Source organism: Drepanopeziza brunnea (assembly GCF_022702325.1).
Source record: "Drepanopeziza brunnea f. sp. 'multigermtubi' strain 214-2 chromosome Unknown ctg6, whole genome shotgun sequence".
NCBI lineage: Eukaryota > Fungi > Ascomycota > Leotiomycetes > Helotiales > Drepanopezizaceae > Drepanopeziza > Drepanopeziza brunnea.
Window position 1 is genome coordinate 378,159 of NW_027094069.1, and position 20,363 is coordinate 398,521.

Consider the following 20,363-nt stretch of genomic DNA (forward strand, 5'->3'; position numbering starts at 1 on the left):
GATGAGTTGACTGACTACCGTATCCATGATGGATGGGCCTTGAAGGCCTCTCTCTTCTATTTTTTTAGGACTACTTCGCTCCGTACGGGGGCGAGAACGGCGCTGATGCCGCCAGATCCAGTCAGAAAAAAAAAAAAAAAAAAAAAAAAACAATCAATCGTCTTTCTCCGGACCTCAACCCGGACTCAAGTCGAGCCTCGATTCTAGCGTGCGAGAGGTGGCTCGCCAGCGCGGCTCCTTCTACCGCTCCTCTACTCAGTCTTGACGAGCGAAGTGTCATCGTCAGGAGACCTGACCGCACCGCCGCCGGCAATCGTCAAGCCCTGCACGATCTCGCTCCCCGTCACGTAGATCATGTACGAAGGCAGAACCAGCCAGGCACCACTATAACACACACACACACACAAACGACACGTATCAGCTCTGCGGCGCGGCGGTCGGGTCAAGCTTTGCGGACGGGGAGAGGAAGGAGGACTCACTTGGGGATGACCCAGAGGAAGATCAGATCCCGGGCACTGTTGTGACCGATGTTGTCAAAGCCGGAATAGTACTCGTTGGCCCCTAGAAGACGGAGAAGAGGAAGCGCGTGTCAGAATAGAGGGGGCTGCTTGGGCTTGAGAGGAGGGGGAAAAAAGAAAAAGAAAAAGAAAAAGAAAAAGAAAAAGAAAAAGAAAAAGAAAAAGAAAGAGAGAGAAGACCCTCGGAGGTACTTGCAGTAGAGGACAGTCTTGGAGAAGGTCATGACTGCCGCGCTGAATGCCAGCAGGACGGCAGCGGCGCCCTTCGGGCCGGCCACGGATCGCTGTTCGCCCAGGAAACCGACTGATGAGCGCTTAGGGGCTCCGCGGCCTTGGGCTGTGGATGGCCGGCCGAAGGCGTAGAGGATGTACAGGTAGTAGACGTACATGGCGGTCTCGACAATGTTCAGCAGGGTTTGCGCCGCGGTGAAGCCATTCTTCTCGTTGTAGGCCTTCCACTTTGGATCGCGGTTTTCAGTGTCAGGACTTGCTTCTTGTCATTTGGGAAAGTATTGCAAAGGTAGGGTGTGTGTGTCTTTGAAGTGAGAAGGATAGAAAAGGGACAAAAGTAAGTGCTCTGCTCTACTTGACTTGACTTGACTTTTACTTACGCCGTAGATGTAATCGATTTTTCCATAGAGCTCATAAGGTGCCCATATGGGCCAGTGGAGCGAGCCTCCGGGCATGCTCATGGGACGGAGCATCACGTATCCGGCATCCCATGTGACCAGAGGCAGAGACATGAAGAGCCAGATGATGGTGAGGTTGGAAGGGGTATGGGCCCATGGGGCACGTGACGAGACCATTGTGTGTGATGAAGGAGGAAGGGCTGAGTCGAGGTTGAGCGGTGGAAATGGAGATGGGATCTGGGTATTTGACTATTTGATGATTACGAGTCTGTGTTGTGTTGTGTTGTGTTACTTTTGCTTGCTTACTTTTACTTGCTTACTCTGCTTGCTTGCTTGCTTGCTTGTTGCTTGTTGCTTGCTTTCCTGCCGGACCGAGATGGAGCCGAGCTGAGCAACGTTAGGAACGTCACTCCGTATTTCATGGTTGCCCAGGTACATTCAGTCAGTCCATCAGTCAGTCAGTCAGTCAGCCCGTCAGTGGCTTCCATCTCAACATCACACATATTATCACGGCCTTCCTCTTTACCTTGGCCTTTACCTCTGCTCTCTGCCTCAACTGCACCTCACTCAGCACCCTCATGTGAATCCGAATCCGAATCCGAATCCGAGTCCGAATCCACATCCACATCCACATCCACATCCACATCCCCATCTGCAAATAGATGGATTCGCCCTCCGCGACGCCTCGTCGCTCCCAGCGGATCCAAAACATATCCTCTTCTCCAAGCATGAAAGAGCCGGAGACGCAGACGCAGACCCAGACGCAGACCCAGACGCTATCGCCATCCCCCTCCCCCAGAACGAGGACAGCCGGATCCCCCTCCCCATCCACGAGAATGACGGCGCGAAGATCCCCGTTCCGGCCCACCTCCCTCGAAATGATCCTCCTCTCAGTCTATCCCGCGACCCTGGTGATCGGCTCCCTCTTCGCCCTGCTCGACCCTGCCGCACGGGCAGCTCCCTACAACGCCGCGACGCAATCGCACTTCGCCAATTCCGCGCCCTCGTACTTTGCGAAGAAGAGCAACATCTTCAACGTCTTTTTCGTCAAGCAGGGCTGGGCCTGGGTTACCGTCAGCTACCTGTTCTTCCTGTTCACCCACCCATCTACCGGCCCAGCATCCCTAACCCTCACGCCCAAACGGCTGCGCGGGATTTTCAGATACGCCATCGTCACTGGCTGGTGGATCTTCGTGACGCAGTGGTTCTTCGGGCCTGCCATTATCGACCGTGGCTTCATGCTCACCGGAGGCCAGTGTGAGCTGGTGGCGCAGGCAGATGTGGGAGACATCGAGATGGACAATACCAGGCAGTTGGTGACGGGGGTGGCGTGCAAGGCGGTAGGTGGGGAGTGGAAAGGTGGTCATGATATCAGCGGCCATGTGTTCTTGCTGGTTCTGGGTAGCATGTTCTTGTTCGAGGAGGTTTTCCATGTGGTCTTGAAGTCCAGAGGCGCAAAGGAGGAGCGAACCATAGCCATGAACGACGGGGCCGTGAAGAGTGCGGAAGTCGAAGCCCAACCGGGAGACGCTGGTCCTGATCCGTGGACCCTCGGGGCCAAGATTATCCTGGGAATCGGGTGCTTGTGTCTCTACATGCTTCTCATGACTGCAGCCTACTTCCACACATGGTTTGAAAAGGTAGGCTTATTTACCTATTCAGTCGTGGAAGCAAGCTAACCTCGATCTAGTTCACTGGACTCGTAGTGGCAATGAGCGGCATCTTCGTGGTGTACTTTCTACCCCGAGCGGTCCCGGCAATGCGAAGCGTGATTGGAATACCGGGTGTATAACTCATGTATTGGTATCACAGGCAGATTCAGGTCCTCCAAATGTTAATGAGTAATCATCATTCTGAAAATCAGATGACGCTACTCCCTCCCTCCCTCCCTCCCCCTCTCCCCCCCTCTCTCTCTCCTCTCCTGATCGATCGTCTGTCGATATACGGGTCTCCCGCCCCTACGAAACATACATTTCAGCGAGCTCGCACCTCGCACCTCGCTGCTCGCAAAGTCGCTCACCAACCGGAACCTCCAAACCCACGCTCCAAGGAACCCGTCGTCCCTTGTTTGTGTTTGACGCAGGACATACCTCACCGTCACCATCCCTCTCTCTCTGTGTCCCTGCGGCAGTACATTCTACGACAACTATTGGACGCTGATGTAGCGAGCGAGTGTGCGAGCGGGCGGGTGGGTAAGAATTAATGGACTGGGCTGTCCCTTTGTGAGGTGAGAATGGGGTGGTTGCTGGGTAGGTAGGTAGGTAGGTAGGTAGGTAGGTAGGTTGGTAGGTAAGTACTGGTTGCTCATGGGCGGGTTGGATGGGTGGATGAATAGTTAAGTAAGTAAGTGGGTGGGTAGGTAGGTAGGTAGGTAGGTAGGTAGGTAGGTAGGTAGGTAGGTAGGTAGGTAAGTAAGTAAGGTGGGAAGGTAGTAACAAGAAGAGAAAAGCAAAGCAAAGAAAAGAAGAAGAAGGAGAAGAAAAAGAAAAAGGAGAAAAGATAGGCTGGGATTACCTACCTACCTAGGGACTCGGAGGGGAGGGGGGCGATTGATTGCATGTTGCGTGTTGTCTAGAGTAGGGATGTTTGAATGGATGGATGGATGAATGAGTGAATGAGTGAATGAACAGTATTAGTTTGTAAGTAAGTAGGTTAGTCTCGCACGGGGACAGTTAGAAATTTAGTTATGTATTTATTTATTTTACTTATTTATTTATTTATCTATCTATACCGGATGGATCAGCTAGGTAGATCGATTAAGGTACGGGAAGAACTGGGGTGAAGAATGAGCATGAGAATGAGAATGAGAATACGGATGAGAATGAGCATGAGAATGAGAATGAGAATGAGAATATTAAGTACCTCGCAACCAGAAACCGGGAAAAGGAAAGGCAGCAAGCAGCGAACACACATCGGCAAGTACACATCTATTCTATCCAAACCGGCAACTAACCAAGGAATAAAAACTAAATCTTCAGGATCCAAAACAGATAGAAGGAAAGAAGAGGCGGAACCCTAGTCGGAAAGACGAAAGCACCACTAGATAGATAGATTTCTTCCGAGGATGAAGTGAGCCCGAACTTTGTCGTCAGGACTGTTACCATTACGAGCGATGTGTTAAAGCGGTACTCGGTGTTGAAGAGATGGCAGATGGAGGTAAGGGAGGTAGATAGACAGGGTGGGATGTACGAGGTTATGGACAGACAGACACGGAGGCCAGGTCGGAACAGGACAGTCGGAGGCGGCTTGGTTTGGCTGGACTGATTAGATAAATGGCGCTCTCTCTTGCTGTCCTATCCCAATGCGATGGCGGAGATGGAATCTGGCTGGCAGTTCTGCAGGCCTTATGCAAAAGACGAAGCAGTCCGGATGAACTGGGAAGGCTTGCAGTCATGTTCATACGACCTAGCATGATATGTGAGCGAGCACAGCCTGGTGTCGTTCTTCTTACCTCGGGGTTGCTCACGCCGTGACTGCGATCAGGGTGTCAATTGAAATCGCTCTAGGCACCACGGTCTGTGTTGTATCAACATAAATTCGTGTAAAGACGCTCACAAGCATCTAAAAAAAAAAATCAAGCGCCTGCAGAACCCGAATCGTCAGTACAAGCAAAAAGGAACCAACCCGGAATAGCACCGCGTCTATCATCAACAAGCGCAACCCTCCTTCGAAGCAGTATCTCTCGGTCCTGTCAGCTTGACTCTGGACTGATCCTCCGTCCGTCCTGCACCCGCCTGCGCGGCTCCTCCTGTTCCCCGAGCTCCCTTCAACGACGTTTCCGGGATAGCATTCGCGATTGCGGTAAAAACCTCAGTGACGTTGGTGCCTAGCTTAGCACTCGTCTCGAAGAACAGCAGCCCCTCCTCCTCTGCATATGACTTCGCCTCGGCGGTCGGCACCATTCTAGCATCTCCATCAGCGTCCTCGCCATCGGCCCCCTCTCCGTCTTCGGACAGGTTGTTGCCCGTGCTGCTCGTCTCAGTCGTCAAATCCAGCTTGTTTCCGACAAGGGCGATAACGATTCCCGGCGATGCCTGTCTCTGGAGCTCGGCAACCCAGTGCTTTGCCTTGATGAGCGACGTCGGCTTTGTGAGATCGTAGACCACGAGAGCAGATTGGGCGTTTCGGTAGTACATCGGAGCGAGAGATGCGAAGCGTTCTTGTCCCGCGGTATCCCAGATCTCGAATTTGATCGTTCTCGTGGGAAGATTGCATTTTTGTGTGAGGAAGGCAGCTATCATATCCACAGTCAGTAACAGTCATCGCGGGGGGAGGAGAGTGCCTGTTGAGTTGGAAGTACCTCCGATTGTTGGTTCCTTGTTCTCCTGGAAATCGTTGTTCACAAAGCGCAGTACCAGCGAAGACTACGGCTTGATCAGCATGGTACTACCACTGAGAGTTATTGGTGAAGATAGAAGTAGTACTCACCTTTCCTACAGCTGCTTCGCCTAGAAGGACCAGCTTCACGCTGCTGCTAGGCTTCGGGGCCGTTGCTTCCGCCATCAGAGCTGTTGCGGGAGGTCGGATACTTGGTGGAGTTGTATCGAGAATAACTGCGCGGTACCGGAAGGGAAGGGGAAGGGGTGGATTGGTGGTTAGGATGGGTTTAGGTATTGCTTTTCGCGATTGCGCTCGAGGTTTACTTATTTTTACCGACCCTTGATGGCGTGAAGTGATATCTTCAAGTTCGACCCAAAGCCAGCTGATGATGACGCCAAACGGCTGCGATGCCTTGGTCTGGAATGGGTTTAGCGTGAAGGCCCACTATTCACGGGGCGGGGAATATTTAGCCCGACATATTTTTTTCTTGTTTAAGCTTGACGCATGAGAAGGATCACCACAGAATATCACATCCACACTCGCAACACTGAACTAAGATGGCCAAACGAAAGGCTGACGCAGATAACCTAGGCAGTCTGTCTGCTACAAATTCTAGCAAGAAGATTAAGGCCAGCTCCTTAGCCGTGGAAAAAAAGGCCAACTTGCTGGACGATAGCGATTCGGGCAGTAGCAGCGACAAGTCCGACGGAGGGGCCCAAATTGAATTGGACATCGACGAGCCTGAATTTCAGGTCAACCAGGAGTACGCGAAGCGGTTCGAATACAATAAGAAGAGAGAAGAGCGACAGAGGCGTTAGTATATCTGGCGCTGCAATCTAGACTGGCCGCCATTACTAACGTTATCTTAGTCGAGGAAAAATACCAGAATGTTCCAAAGAAAAATGGCAATTATGGTGACAAGTACGACGAAGACTCAGAATCTTCTGATGACGAAGAGGAAGACGACGATGGCATTCTTGTGACGGAGGAACTGGACGCCCAGATTTCGACCGCTCTCAATGCAATCCGTAATAAGGACCCTAGCGTCTACAAGTCCGACGTCTTATTTTACACCCCCATAGAGAACGAGGAGGATCCGAAAGTTGATGCATCCAAGGAAAAAAAACAGAAGCCCATGTATTTGAGCGATTACCATCGGGAAAACCTGCTCAAGGGTCACACGGAGGCCGGCGAAGAGGAGAACGAGATCCCCCGAACGTTCGTACAAGAACAGGACGAGCTGCAGAGGAAAATTGTAGAAGAAATGCATGCCGCGGTAGAAGGTTCTGACGATGAAGGGGATGGATTTCTCGTTGCGAAGTCGAAACCTCTGCCAGTCAGCCAAGGAATGCACCCTTCGAGAGCAGCGAAGGTTAAGGTCAACCTTGACATTGCTTCTGCTGACAAGAACCCGGAGACTTTCCTTTCCAATTTTATGGCAGCTCGTGCCTGGGTACCGAGCGACGGAGCACGCTTCCAGCCATTAGAGTCAGACGACGACGAGGAGGACGAGCGTGCGGAAAAGTTTGAGGAGGCCTACAATCTGCGATTTGAAGATGAGAAGGGAAGCAACGAGAAGCTAAAATCTTTCGCAAGAGATATAATCGCTGCTAAGTCCGTGCGAAGAGAAGAAGCGACAGGGAGGAAAAGGCAGCGAGACAACCTCCGCGAAAAGCGAGAAGCCGAAAGACAGACCCAGGATGAAGAGAGGGCCCAATTGCGACGGCTCAGGATCGAGGAGGCCGAGGAGAAACTCAAAAAGATCAAAAAAGCTGCAGGGCTGCGAGGAAAGACTCTGAAGATCGAGGAATGGGTAGCTTTTCTGGATGACGGCTGGGATGATGAAAAATGGGAATCCGAGATGAACAAGCGATTCGGGGAGGACTACTACGCTGAGCTCGAGGCCAAATCAGACGACGATGATAACGACGCAGGCAAGAAATCCAGCAAGAAGGTCAAGAAACCGAAATGGGAGGACGATATTGACATACAAGACCTGATCCCTGAGTTCGACGAACATGTATCCCAAAAACCCAAATTCACGCTCTCCGACGACTCCGAACCTGGGGACGAGACCGATGACCACAATGGTGTACCCAAGAAGTCCAAAACAAGCAAGGAACGCCAACAAGAGAAGCAGGCTAAGCGGAAAGCTGCTCGCTTGGAACGCCAAAAACTGGAAGAGCTCGTCGACAGCAAGATGGATCTCGACCTACCCAGCAAATCCAAGCAACCAACCCGTTTCCGCTACCGCGAAACCTCGCCCACCTCTTTTGGGCTGACGGCTCGGGACATCCTCATGGCGCCCGACGCGTCGCTGAACGAGTTCGCCGGCTTGAAGAAGATGGCAACGTTCCGGGATGCGGAGAAGAAGAGAAAGGACAAGAAGAAGCTTGGAAAGAAGGCGAGGCTGCGCCAGTGGAGGAAGGAAACGTTTGGGAACGAGGATGGGCCCGAGATTGTTGTGCTGAATCCGGATGCCAGTATTTCCGCGGACAAGGCAGCAGAGGATGGTGAGGGGGAAGGAGAAGGAGGCAATATTGTGAAGGGCGGGAGGAAGAAGAAGAGGTCGAGGAAGAATAAGGGAGTTGTGGAAAGTGTAGGCTGAAGATTTTGAAGAGCTGGGTAGGCTATACAATTGTATGAAATCATTTATTTCAAGTGTAGGGAATGGCAAAATCCAGAAGAAGCGTATAGCGAGGAAGTACTCATTTTATACATGTCTGTGCTGTGAATCAACAAATCGCCGACCGATCTGAAAGCGAAAGAAACTCCACTTCGCCTCGCTCAGGTCGGCCTCTAAGTTTATTCACAACCAAGAGAGTGTTGTTATCTGAGATTTTGCAATGTGTTGAAAGATGCATTGATTTACATCCAATGTTGGCTGCTCTACGCGGTCCCGCTCAAAAACTACCTAGCTAGGTCTTCTCACCAGTATCAAATGTCATTCCTCCCAGTCGATGAAATATTCATAACGGATCCATCCAGGGCTGAACTCAGCAATCATATATATGCAGACACCAAAACACCAAAACACCATGGCACAGCCCCGATCATCCGTTCATGTGGTTGCCTATATTCTCATCATTATTAATTATCGACGTACCGCCGCCGCCCATCGCATACGCGCCACCCACGCTATTAAAAACATCTTGATCCAGTCCGAGATCCGGGGGTTCCATGTTGAAAGGCATAAACCACGCACTGCTCGGCTCTGTCACAAATCCCGGCATACCACCGCCGTTCATCTGCATATCCCATCCGTGACCATCGAGCATGTTCTGAGAATTCAGGGCCGGATCCATGTTGGCATAGGCCCCAAACACAAGTTGGCGGTCGAGTTGCGGCAGCATGTTTTGCTGTTGCGGGCGAAGCATGTCGTGGCCGTAGTAACATGGTTGCTGCTGCGGATGACTGTACATATTCACAGGCGTGGTAGGACTCATGGAGTTGAATGCTGGGAGTACCTGGACATTCTGTGGTTGCATCTGCATACTTCCAGGTCCCATGTTCGAAACACTGGTATTGACAGGAGCGGGTTGATCCGGCCTGCCAGGCTGGTGATTCCGTACCTTGCGTTTACCGTTTTTGGCACCTTCGTTGGGCGTCTGCGGCGACTCGAGGGAACCGAAGAATTGCTCCACGGTATGTAGTCCAGATTTCTCTCCGTAGACGGCATCGTCACCCTTCTCGACCGTGATCCCAACTGCCGGATCCTCAAAGTCGGGATGTGAGACTCCGTGAGGGTACCGATCAAACCAGTCGCCGTACTGGAAAATTCGAGGCGCTTGGGCCGTGTTTGCAGGTGCTCCCTGGCTACGAGCGTCGGCGCACGCTTTATACTGCTGCTTGAGACTTTCGGTCATCCAATGGAACATCCCCCAGTACTTTTTCATTTTGGTCAGATATCGCACATTGACAGCAAGATTCTTCTTGGATGCTTCCTCCGTGGCAGGGTTGTTGGAGAAAGACCCGAAAACGTGGACAGTGCTAGAGTAAAATGCACAGTATCCGGTGAACGGAGCGGTGATGAAGTGAGACTCTCCTTCTCGCAGAAGCTCTGTGATCCTTTCCGCGGCTCTGAAAGCTTTCTTGCCTGCTTCTGTGGTAAACTCCCTGGGGGTGTCGGGTGGCGGTCGCCCACCTGGCTGGTCTGCGGCATTCTTGCTCATGAAGAGGATGTTTTGTTGTATGGAGAGGTGGAGAAACAAGAACTGGTTAGCAAGAGCTTCGGTCGCATGGGTATGGAGGTTCTCCGCGTTATACTGCATGGATTTTGGGAGGGATGTCTCAAACGCCTCCGCCTGCTTAACGAGACGCGAGTAAGTTGAATCCAGATGCCACATTGGGTGCGGATCCTGGGCTTTGCCTCCCAGGTTGAGGTATTCGACAATACGACCCCACAAAGCAATGGATCTGATCATGTAGGCGGCAACGCCCATATTTTCCTCGGCATCGGAAAGTTGACCTTCGCCGGGAGGAATCGGATGCGGTACGCCACCGTCGAGGCTTTGAGTTGGCCCTGGCATGTCCAGCTGAAAGTACTTCTCTTTTATCGGGAGTTGCACTTTCATCGAGGTCTCCTTGATGAAGATCGGGCGATCAGTTCCAGACGAATTGAAGCGGTCCATGAGAAAACAGGACCACATCGTACGCCTCCTGATTTCGCGATCTATGAAGCTGAGTTCAATTGTCCCATTAAGCTTGTGAGGGTCGTAGTCGAGATCTTTATGAAGCTGCAATGCGTAGGCCATGCGAAGCGCCATCCCCCCAAATGACCAACTTCTACCGCCCTGACAAGTCCCAAATTCATGCAGGCCGAGAATCAAGAGACAGGTCAAGATGGTGATGTTTGGCCACTCGTACCGTCTCACAACTATAGCACGAGCCGGAGCTGCCCACTCCTCGCCCCTCAGGAACGCAGGATATGTATTGAGCTTTGGGTGTGTTGAAAAGCGTGCAGATATAGCACAGACCGCTAGTATCAAGACTGGAGGCACAGTCCCGGCTCTGGAATGGAGATCAGCATTTCGAACCTGCAAGGGTATAAATTTGGTCATACCTAAGCTTTCTCATAAAACTGGGTTTGTGTAATAGATGATACGTTTGACCGTTGACGTTTTCAAAGAAAGTCTCGGAGAGATGCTCTTGAAGCTCCTTCGTTGGCAGTTTTTCGGCACCTTCGGTTACGAGTCGATGCTCTTCAGCCTCCTGCGTCACGAGTATGGCTGGTTTCGACGCTCCACCTACGACTGGATTTGATGCGGCGGATCTCGACCAATTTTCAAGCTCTTGGCCGAATGCTTCATCAGCCACGCGCTTTTTCCCACTCGCACTCCTACTAGGGGTCGTGCCAGGGATCGCCGGCTTTACAACGGCTCTAGTGACAGGTGTTGTCGTCGCGTCCTGTTCCTGCTTGGGCACAATCTTGATGATCCTTTCCTCCATCCTCTTCAGCCTCTTGTCGAGCATCGCCATGTAATCAGTTCTGGGTGCGGCTTTCCGCGTAGTGACTTTGTAAACACAGGGGATACGTGAGCGAAGGCAATGCTTGCATGCCGGCTTCTCTCCCGAGCAACGAATCTTCTTTCGCCGGCATGCTATGCATGCCAGGGGTAACCTCTTGCGTTCCTTTCCTGCCTTGGTCTTCAACTCGCTCCACGGAGGATGCGGATCGTTCTTGTCCTCCTTCATCCTGGACCCCAAATCACTCCCATCCACAGCTCCATTGCCCAGGCCAAACTCGTCGTTGAAACCTCCATCTAGTAGACCACCGGCTCGAGTGCTCGCAGGGCTTGCATCATCCGAGCCATCACTGCCCGTCTGCCGCCCATTGCTAAGGCCAGCATGGTGTAGAGGAGGAACAATGGAGGATATGGAAGCCCGGTGGTCGGGTATGGAAGCAACAGAACCCCGGTGGTCCTGGCGAAGGGACTTTACTGAGTTTCTACGGTCGGACCCCAGATTCTGTCTCGCGAGATTGTAGGTCGAATCCTCTGATAGTCCATTTTCCGCTGTATGAAATGCGTCGAAAGAGAAGTCTGCGAACTGAGGGTTGCCGAGCACATCCATCTGTGGTGAGATAGCGAGCGAGTCGCTTTGCGTATGTCGACTGTCCGTTACCGTTAGGAACTGTTCCAGGTCCAAGGATACCGGCTCATTGAACGGCGGGAAAGATTGGCTGGAAGACATGCTGTCGCCGAGGGCCATCCAACTCTTCCACTTATTGCCCCGCCATGCGCCTCGAGCCCGTCCGGACCGCAGACACCCACTGGATCGCACTCCGCTCGGCGTATGAAAAGAAGTATCGCAAACGCCGGCTATTCGTAGCTATGAGCTTGGGGGATTCGGCAAGCGTAAGTGAGGGTGGATGAGGATGAGGATGAGGATGAGGATGAGGACGAGGACGAGGACGAGGACGAGGACGAGGATGAGGATGAGGATGAAGAGGAAGAGGAAGAGGAAGAGCAAGATGAAGATGTGGATGTGAACTGGTGGGCGCAGGCCGAGCGGCGGACGGACGGACGTGCTTGTCGTGTGTGCGTGTTGTGCTCTGCTGGTGGACGACGATGTAGATGGGAATTGAGCTGCAGTGGAAATAGAGCGCGTATAGCCAGTAGCGGTGGGGAAGTAAGAAGTAAGTGAGGGTCATATGCCAGGTACGGCTATTCACAAAAAGCCTTGGGGGGGGAACAAAGTTGTGGGGGTAGGCATGGGGGCACGATATACGGTATGGTATATACATAGTATATACATCGAGATATATACAGTATTTCCAGAGCGAGAGATAGATATCTACGTATACCTTTCTTCGGTGATAAATTACTTGCCCTCTGTGCATAAGTACCGACTACTTACTGCCATTGATCTACCTTCATCCGTGTTCCAGATACCTACCGGTATAATGGCCGCGGCAATCAATGACTTACCCAGGTCGGTACCGCTACCGGGACCGGTACTGCGGCAACTCAGCCTTGAAGCTCTAAGGCCCGAGAAGATCGTCATCAGCCCCTTCGATCTTCAACGGGCCTCGGCTCCTTTGGTACCTGATCCTAACCATTAACCACCAATAAGAGTTATTAATTAATAAATGGGACTGGCTGCACGGCTTCACAGACCACAAACATGTCTCGGGAAATTTCGGGGTTTACTCCGTACGAGTACCGGTACAATCATTCCCAACCTAACTGCACCTTGCTAACTTGTATACAAAGACCCAGACCCTCCCGTATATGCCAGTCGCCCTACACTATCTCCATGTACACTCACTCCACGCGTGCAATCTGTCAATCATACACCATCTTACCCAAAAGTTAGGTGTTTCTTCCCTGTGAGCAGTAAATCCTGCTCCAGTTGGCAGCTGCCGCAGTAATCGTCATGCCATTTCCACAGCTTGTCCAGCCGACCCCGTTCGTTGACCTCCAGGATGTGTTGAGACTCTGCCTCTTGTTCTCGCTTATCTACAGTCGCCCGATCATCCCGCAACATCGTCTGCACTTGTTTGCAGCGTGCATTCTCATCCAAGAGCCAATTTTCCCACTCGGCTTTCAGCATTTCCCGTTCCACGGTGTTTACCACGCGCATTGCGATCATGAGATCGTGTCGGTACGAGCCCAAGTGTTGCCGCGTACGTCGCAGCCGCCGGGCGGTTGACTGTGTTGCCTTGCCTGAGAATAAAGACCCGGCTGTTTGATAAGGCAAGTCCAAGTCGGTAACGTTGGTAATATCCCTGAAATGGTCATAGCTGTCTATCGGTGAGCAGTTATTGCAGTCTGAAGAATAGCTCGGCCTACCATTTGCTTCCCGTCCGATTGGACATCTCAGTCGGGACGGATGTTAAAGCGTCGTCGATATCCTTCAGATACACGGATTTCCCCATGATCGGATTTGGCCCAACGCCAATTCTAGACATGAACTTCGCTGCGTTACGTTCCGACCACCATTCCGACGTGTCTCGTGAGGTGAGGAAAGCGTTTGTCAACAAGCTAAGAAGAAGTGCGGTCAAGATGATGCTGTTCGCACTTAAGATCTGCCAGAGAGACCGAAGTGCTGCGAAGGCCCACATCATAATGCACGATATGCAGCTCTCGGCAAAAGATCCCAGGGTCTCAAATAGCATATTGGTGAGAGTTCGATGTTTAATCTGCGGGCGTTTTGAATTACCAGACTCTGTTGCTGAGAACAGGGCGACAGAGGTTCGTTGGCCGACATGCCCAAAAATGTTAATTGCTTTTTTGGTTCTGCTGTGTGGTCCTAATTTTCGTACTTGGTCTGAGATGACATCCACCAGATCGTCGGCATCCAAGGCCGAGTCATCGAGGGCCTGTCTCTCGACGAGGCCTTTGGAGAATTTCGGTGCCTTGGACCAGTCGACTCTGGTATAAATTGCTAGCTTGCACTTGGATTTCGAAACGTGAGTGATGACAATTTTGGTGACTAACATGAAATCTTTATGATGTGGTAGGTGCCAAGGAGTTTTGCGATCGGTGATAACGTAGCAGACATGATCGTTCATTACCTCGATGATCTGATAATCGATGATATTCGCCTGCCTGGAACGACGGAGTATGTCGACATAGTCGATTTGAAACTGAAAGTCGCGACGCATTTGGCTTCCTTCAACAGCAACCCACGGACCCTGCGCAATCCGTTGCGCTCGGCGTTCGTGATAGAGTAATTGGAAGACTGCACTCTTATCGCCAAACATGACATGGAAGAGTGCTTTGGGGCTGATATCAAACTGCCTTTCTATCGCTTTCCGTTGCATGTCCCGGGGCTCATAAACAATTGGCTTGGATGGTAGCTGGATCTTCGTAACCTCTTTATTCGGTCGTCCCGGGTGGAGCCCACTCCCAGCATGGATTGCCGAGCGTAGGTCTCTGCCTTTGCGACTTCGGCCTGTCAAGGTACCGTTGTCGATAGGCGTATTGACCGATACGTCTTCCCAGCTTTCCATACTCGGGCTTCGTGCGGGATCGTCGTCCTCCATCTTGATCAATGCTGCGATGGTGCTCTCGAGATCTGTGTGGAGTCAGCTCCGGAGAGACACCACAGAGTCCCAAGACTAGAGAAGGGGCAGTTACTTACTCAGAGGCTCATTTGATTGAGACCTGTCTATCAAATAATTCAATCTCCATTGAAGCAATCGCAATGGCTCCAAGAACGTCTTGATCGTTATCCTCGTAGAGCCTCCCGAGGCAGCATCTTCGTGAAGGTGAAGAAACATAAAGTCACAATCTTTTCCTGGCGCGGCTGTGACCTCGATGATGCTTTCCATGGAGACTCCTGAAACGAGAACGAGACCAAGATGGTGACTGTAGAAATATATATCATGCTGTGTCACATAGACTCTACCTGGGAATTCCTGTTCCTCATTTGGATTCCAAGCGGCCCGGAAGACGAGGAGCACTTTATCGTTTCTTGAGACATTTGGGAACAGCATACGGAATTGTGCTTCTTGGGTTTTAAGCTCCAGAGGGTAATTGGTAGGAAAGACTTCCGGCTCCGGACCCAATTGACTTTGCAGACGAGCAGATTCGACGTCGGCGCTGACTGTCTTTCGATGGGTGGCTGCAGGCAGAGGAGCTTGCGGAACGGGATCAGTTGATGCGCTGGCCGACGTCGGAACATCGGAGCCTTCACTATCGGGCTTACGGTTATCATCGCCTTAGAGGCATGTCAGCGAAGTTACCACTGAAGACGCTTGGGTAATGCTCTCGTCTTCTAGACGCCAAGAACATAGTCTCAGATCGACAAGCGACTCTTTGGATTGCGGAGGTTCCATCTTACCTATTTCTGGCGAAGGCTGCGATGGTTTCAAATTTGGACTTGGAGGTACGGAACGATTCGCCACCTGCGGCTTGATCTCACCCTCTCCGATTTGGCTCATAGATCCCCAATTGCTACTTCCCCAAAGGTTTGCCATTATACCAGAGGGCATCCCACCGGTGGCATCACTTCGGCCAACACCAATGCCTCTCTCACCACTGATGATGACAGCAGACTTGGAAAGATTAGTAGGGGCCGGTGGATTGGCTAGAGTAGATGGGGCCAACGTGCTGGTAGCATGGGGCTTCGTACTCTTACCCTGTAGTAGAACTGGCTGTGGCTTCGAAGTGAAGTTTCCTTGTTGGGTGATGGCAGGTGTCGAATATACTGGCAAAATGTTGTGACTCGCAGATATGAGACTGGCGATGCCACCTGGTGCCACTGGAGCAGGTGCTGGAGGTGGATCGGCCGGCGCAACTGTACTCTTCCTATGAAGATCCAACTTCTGCATGATGCGTGTCGCGTGATCCCTGCCGCTTTCACCGTCTTCTCTCGTGTTGGTTGATCGGCGAAAAGCGCTGACATCAAAGCTGCTCCTAGCAGCCGAACTACCCATATCAGGCCCGGGAATCGACAATGCGCCTGTCCTGTCCTGTCCTGTGTAGGAGAGATCCTCGCTTCCGTGGGCCACATGGCCATCGATGGTTTTTGCAGCGAATTCAGGGATTGGGGGAGGTGTAATTGCGAAGGCCGGGTCCAAGCCACCTGGGTGTGGATAATCGTTGCTAGCGCTGGCCTGCAGAGCCTTGTTCTTAGCGACCTCAAAGATTTCCAGCCAGTCCATCAGTTGGCCTTGCGTCTCCGCTTGAACCAAAATGTTTTGATTCTTAGTCTTGACCTCAAAGCAGAAGCGTCGCTCTTCTTGGGCTGCCGGCTTCACGTTGCATAGGAGGACACCGATCCTTTCCCCTTCTTCGACACCACCTGATTGAAAGCCCTGAATAAGCCACCCGAATATGCCGTTCTTAACAAAGAACCATCGCCGTATCCATGAAGCTCGAGCAGGTTTTCCCGAGATAGTTCGTAGGAATAGCCATCCTTGTTTTTCTGAACGCTCTCCTTCCTTACCCTGCAGAATATTGACTGCGGAGGGGCCTTTCGATGACACATTAATCTGGTTTCTCGTCAGCAAGTACATTGTCTGCTGAGGTGATCCACCCAGGAGTTTCGGTGTCGTACCACCGTGGAGAGGTTATAGTCTTCCAATTCTCGGGATGGCTTGGAGGCTTGAGAAGCAGTCTCTGCAATCTCCCGCCTCGCAATTTGCAACTCCCGCCTGAAGACACTCTCCCCTGCCTCCATTTCTCTACTCCACCCTCTCACACGATCCATCTCGCTGCTCCATTGGGCAAAGCTGGCACCACTATTATCTCGGATACGTCTCATTTCCCGCCACTGGTCCGAGGACACCCTTATCAACAACTTGTCTATGGTATAGCGGAGCTGTGGGGCCAGGATGCAGAAGTCTAGCGAGGCTTTGAGATAGGCTTTCCGGGTTTCGTGGACCTGGAAGGCATCTTCTCGAAGGGAGGAGGGCTCCTTGGTTTTCGACTGGCTTACATATCGGGCCAAGGTATTGTCAAAGATCCTTTGTGACTGCTCCAGATATTTCCTGGCGTCTTTGAAATTCCGGAGCCTGTGAATGTTATTAGCAAGAATCCGAGAGTAAGACAACCGAATAGACTTGCTCTCCGACCATGAAAGCTTTGATAGGATCAACGATATTGGTGTCCATCCTTTTCATCCCGGTAATCGCCTGGGACCACCATTCCCGCGAGCCCTCCCCGAATCTCTTCATTGCGAGCAAGGTATAGTCATGGTCCAGGACAGCCTCGGAGACATTATGCGGAGGGACGGAACGGAGGAGAAAGGCATTAAAGGATTCATCTAGAGATGTGACATCCTGAACGAGCTTCGATATGGATTTAGCGTAGGCGTCGAGCCATTTTTCGACGATGTCAACCTGGTCAGAGAAGTGTGCAGCAGTCGCGCGGTAACTGGGGCTGTCTAGAGAAGCCTCTGCACAGCAGGTCAGTCGGTGATGGTGGCAAAAGGTTCGGTGCTTTCCTTACCTTTCAATCCCACTGGTATCAGGCTCAATGGTCGGGCGGACTGTGGTGGGGGCAAGGCTGGTAGAGCAGCGGGCGCCGACATGTTTGTTGATGGATCAGTTCGCAACCACCATCACAGCTTGGATCATGTTGTATTGTGTAGTGTTATGATGTGTTGATTATTGTTTTGTGTTGGGTTTGTTGTGTCGAGTCATGTCGTCCGAGATGTAATCGACCGAAGTCGTAGGATACCTAGGTAGATAGGTAGATGGCTCGGGATCTGTACGGGGTTTAGAGTTTGTGATACAAGCAAAGTACTTACAACCTTATTTTCGGTTCAGCCACGCCCGAGCCACATGCTTACCTCAGCTCAGTCCGCGGAAGTACCGGTACTTGGCTCCTCCACTCCCAGTAGGTAAGCTTCGTATCAAGTAAATCCTCCCGGGCCTGAGTTCCCACGGTAGGACAGAGTGCAACTACCTAGGTACCTACAGACTCATTCCTACTTGCTCTAGAAACCTAATTGTGAACCCGTACACTAAACTTGCTGACACTCTCTCACCCAATCTATATTCAAATTCACTCAATTTGTGTACGGCTGCTTATATTCTATCAATCCCAGAGACTGTCCAATCCAGCTAGGCTAGATCGCGAAAAAAAAACACAAGAAAGAAAAGAAAGGAAGAAAAAAGAAAAGGAAAACGAACAGATTCATCGTGTTCCTCATTCGCCCCGACAGCCCATCCCAGCATGGCAGCCCTTCACGACGCACTCAAGTCTCTCGGCCCTTTGGACATCTCCGACATCTCCTTAGACGACCTCAAGCCTTTCCTTTCCCATACGTTCAGCAAAGGGCAACTGCTTGTTGACTCGGTCCCTATTCCCGCTGCATCAGGGGATCCTTCTCCACAAGGGGGACGCTCACCCGCGAGTCCTTGGGCTTCATCTGCCGCCGAAATCACCTCCTCCTCTGCTCGCCCGACTCCTCCGCCGCCTGATGTCGAAGTCCTACAGAAACAATGGAAGCAAGTCAAGATAAACCCAAGGGACAACCCTTTGGGTATGAGCGTATACAAAGCAAGCGGCAATGATGGCAGAGGAGCCTGGTTTGCCCGGCGCAGTGTTCATGAGGGATTGGGCTTCACAAGGTGGAAAAGGGCCTTGGAACGAGAATTCCCAGAGACAATGAAAGTGCAAGGGGGACCTGGAGAGGGCAACATTAGGGGTATCGGCGGAGAGAAACGTGTGGAATACAAGAATGTGGAAGGCGTTGGGAAGATGGAAGGTAGGCAACAAGACAGTAGTAGTGGAGCACGAGATGCTAATAATGTATTCAGTGTATCTTGTATCCGCACAATTTCCGGGACCAACAACACCTCGCGACTTCGTCACCATGTTCATGAGCTCAGACCAAGCACTCTCAGACCGATCAGGTGGAGAGCAGGATGTTCCTCGGCACTTCATGGTCATTTCGAGGCCATGTAGTCACCCTGCTACTCCACCTCGTGATGGTTTTATACGCGGTCAATACGAGTCTATTGAGTTTATCCGAGAAATCCCAATATATAAAGTGCCTACAAAGTCTGCGTCAACTTCAAATCTTCCATCCATACGGGGCAGAGCCTCGTCAAAACACAGTAAAGATGTAATCATGCGCGACGCAAACAACACGAACCCCCCTCCCAACGGCGGTGATGGTGGATCAGAGACAGAGGAAGCAGCACCTTCCAAAAATGGAAGGCTCAGAGGAGCAACGATATCAGTTGATGGGTCGAGAGGCTCTGATGCAAACGGGGAGGATATGGATGTCGCCCGCAAAGACGACGAGAGCGAGTGCAATCCGATAGAATGGATTATGATCACAAGAAGCGACCCCGGTGGTAGTGTACCCCGATTTATGGTCGAAAGAGGGACACCAGGAGGCATCGTGTCGGACGCGAGCAAATTCTTGGACTGGGCTTGTGGCAAAGATATAGAGGGCTTGGAGAGCGACGACGAACTTGGGTCGATCGGGGAAGCTTCGCAAGAGGAGAGCGCGCTAACGCATGAACATAAGCCCAAAGATGATCACGAAGGGAAATTGTACAACTATCAAACTAATGGCCATCTAGCTGGAATTGAGGAGGCGTCTACGCCCGCCGACAAGAACCCTAGAGACCACTCCAATGGCGGCTTGGATGGCATTAATGTGAGCCCCGAGAAATCAACTGAGACTCCACGTCAGTACTCGGTATCTTCTATCAGCAGTGTCAGTTCTGCTGGTAGCTTCGCCTCAGCGCTTGAGAACTACGACAGCGACGAAGCCTCTTCCTCCAAGTCCACGGACTCCTTTGCCCGGGTACGAGCAGTAGCTCTTTCAGACAAGGAACTTCAGAAATTGGATGAGAAGAAGCGGAAGCTTGATGAAAAGTTCGCGAAAAACCAGCAGAAGGAGCTGGATAAGAAAAGCGAGGATAGCGCCAAAGAAGGGGTTGCCAACAAGAAGGCAGGAGACAAGCACGAAAAAGAAAAAAGGAAGCAGGAAGAGAAATACCAAAAGGAAGTCGACAAGCTGCAGAGGAGAAAGCAGAAGGAGGAGCGAAAAGCAGAGGATAGGCGCAAGAAGGCGGCCGAGAAAGACAGCAAAGCTCGGCTGCTTAGGGAATTGGAAGAGATCAAGGCAGAAGCCGCTTTCTTGCGGAAGGAGCGAGATATATTGAAGGGCCAAGTTGGCGATCTTCAGGCTGAAAATACGACGCTTGTTGCGAAAATAGGGAAACTGGGACCGCAGGGAGAAGATGCCCTGAAGGACATGAGAGGAGAGTTTCGGCGGAGAAGTACGGCGAGGGCGAGCAGCTTCAAGGGGCCTATCCGCTCGTCGACCTTCAGAAGTGCGGAAAGCAATGAGACTACGAGCGACAAACTACGGACTACCTAGCATGCCGGCAAGATGCTGAAATGGGAAATTGGGGAGTTTTTGGTGTAGCGACCTAGGCGCAAGATCAGGTTGGATGTGGAAGTCATCTGAAGTTTTAAAA

At 51.7% G+C, this 20,363-nt stretch overlaps 7 protein-coding genes across 7 annotated transcripts; 3 read left to right on the forward strand and 4 right to left on the reverse strand.

Annotated features, from left to right (window-relative positions):
• Nucleotides 1-251: 251 nt before the first annotated feature.
• On the reverse strand, nucleotides 252-1,324 carry L3040_004135 (uncharacterized protein; the record flags this gene model as incomplete). The annotated part of the gene is made up of 4 exons (XM_066156244.1): nucleotides 252-384; nucleotides 480-561; nucleotides 715-976; nucleotides 1,130-1,324. The coding sequence occupies 4 exons, from the start codon at nucleotides 1,322-1,324 to the stop codon at nucleotides 252-254; spliced, it is 672 nt and encodes a 223-aa protein (XP_066011870.1).
• A 659-nt stretch (nucleotides 1,325-1,983) lies between these two features.
• L3040_004136 (uncharacterized protein) lies at nucleotides 1,984-2,939 on the forward strand (the record flags this gene model as incomplete). Its single annotated transcript, XM_007296187.2, has 2 exons — nucleotides 1,984-2,787; nucleotides 2,838-2,939. 2 exons carry the CDS (start codon nucleotides 1,984-1,986, stop codon nucleotides 2,937-2,939), a joined length of 906 nt encoding a protein of 301 aa, XP_007296249.2.
• A 1,604-nt stretch (nucleotides 2,940-4,543) lies between these two features.
• On the reverse strand, nucleotides 4,544-5,650 carry L3040_004137 (uncharacterized protein; the record flags this gene model as incomplete). The annotated part of the gene is made up of 5 exons (XM_007296188.2): nucleotides 4,544-4,552; nucleotides 4,599-4,620; nucleotides 4,856-5,381; nucleotides 5,448-5,511; nucleotides 5,576-5,650. The coding sequence occupies 5 exons, from the start codon at nucleotides 5,648-5,650 to the stop codon at nucleotides 4,544-4,546; spliced, it is 696 nt and encodes a 231-aa protein (XP_007296250.2).
• Nucleotides 5,651-6,024: 374 nt separating this feature from the next.
• Nucleotides 6,025-8,075, forward strand: L3040_004138 (uncharacterized protein; the record flags this gene model as incomplete). Its single annotated transcript, XM_007296189.1, has 2 exons — nucleotides 6,025-6,280; nucleotides 6,337-8,075. The coding sequence occupies 2 exons, from the start codon at nucleotides 6,025-6,027 to the stop codon at nucleotides 8,073-8,075; spliced, it is 1,995 nt and encodes a 664-aa protein (XP_007296251.1).
• A 445-nt stretch (nucleotides 8,076-8,520) lies between these two features.
• L3040_004139 (uncharacterized protein) lies at nucleotides 8,521-11,659 on the reverse strand (the record flags this gene model as incomplete). Its single annotated transcript, XM_007296190.1, has 2 exons — nucleotides 8,521-10,477; nucleotides 10,530-11,659. 2 exons carry the CDS (start codon nucleotides 11,657-11,659, stop codon nucleotides 8,521-8,523), a joined length of 3,087 nt encoding a protein of 1,028 aa, XP_007296252.1.
• Nucleotides 11,660-12,769: 1,110 nt separating this feature from the next.
• On the reverse strand, nucleotides 12,770-17,449 carry L3040_004140 (uncharacterized protein; the record flags this gene model as incomplete). Its single annotated transcript, XM_066156443.1, has 7 exons — nucleotides 12,770-13,211; nucleotides 13,261-14,488; nucleotides 14,555-15,133; nucleotides 15,257-16,409; nucleotides 16,475-16,931; nucleotides 16,984-17,314; nucleotides 17,368-17,449. 7 exons carry the CDS (start codon nucleotides 17,447-17,449, stop codon nucleotides 12,770-12,772), a joined length of 4,272 nt encoding a protein of 1,423 aa, XP_066011871.1.
• A 647-nt stretch (nucleotides 17,450-18,096) lies between these two features.
• On the forward strand, nucleotides 18,097-20,263 carry L3040_004141 (uncharacterized protein; the record flags this gene model as incomplete). Its single annotated transcript, XM_007296193.1, has 2 exons — nucleotides 18,097-18,631; nucleotides 18,684-20,263. The coding sequence occupies 2 exons, from the start codon at nucleotides 18,097-18,099 to the stop codon at nucleotides 20,261-20,263; spliced, it is 2,115 nt and encodes a 704-aa protein (XP_007296255.1).
• Nucleotides 20,264-20,363: the final 100 nt, after the last annotated feature.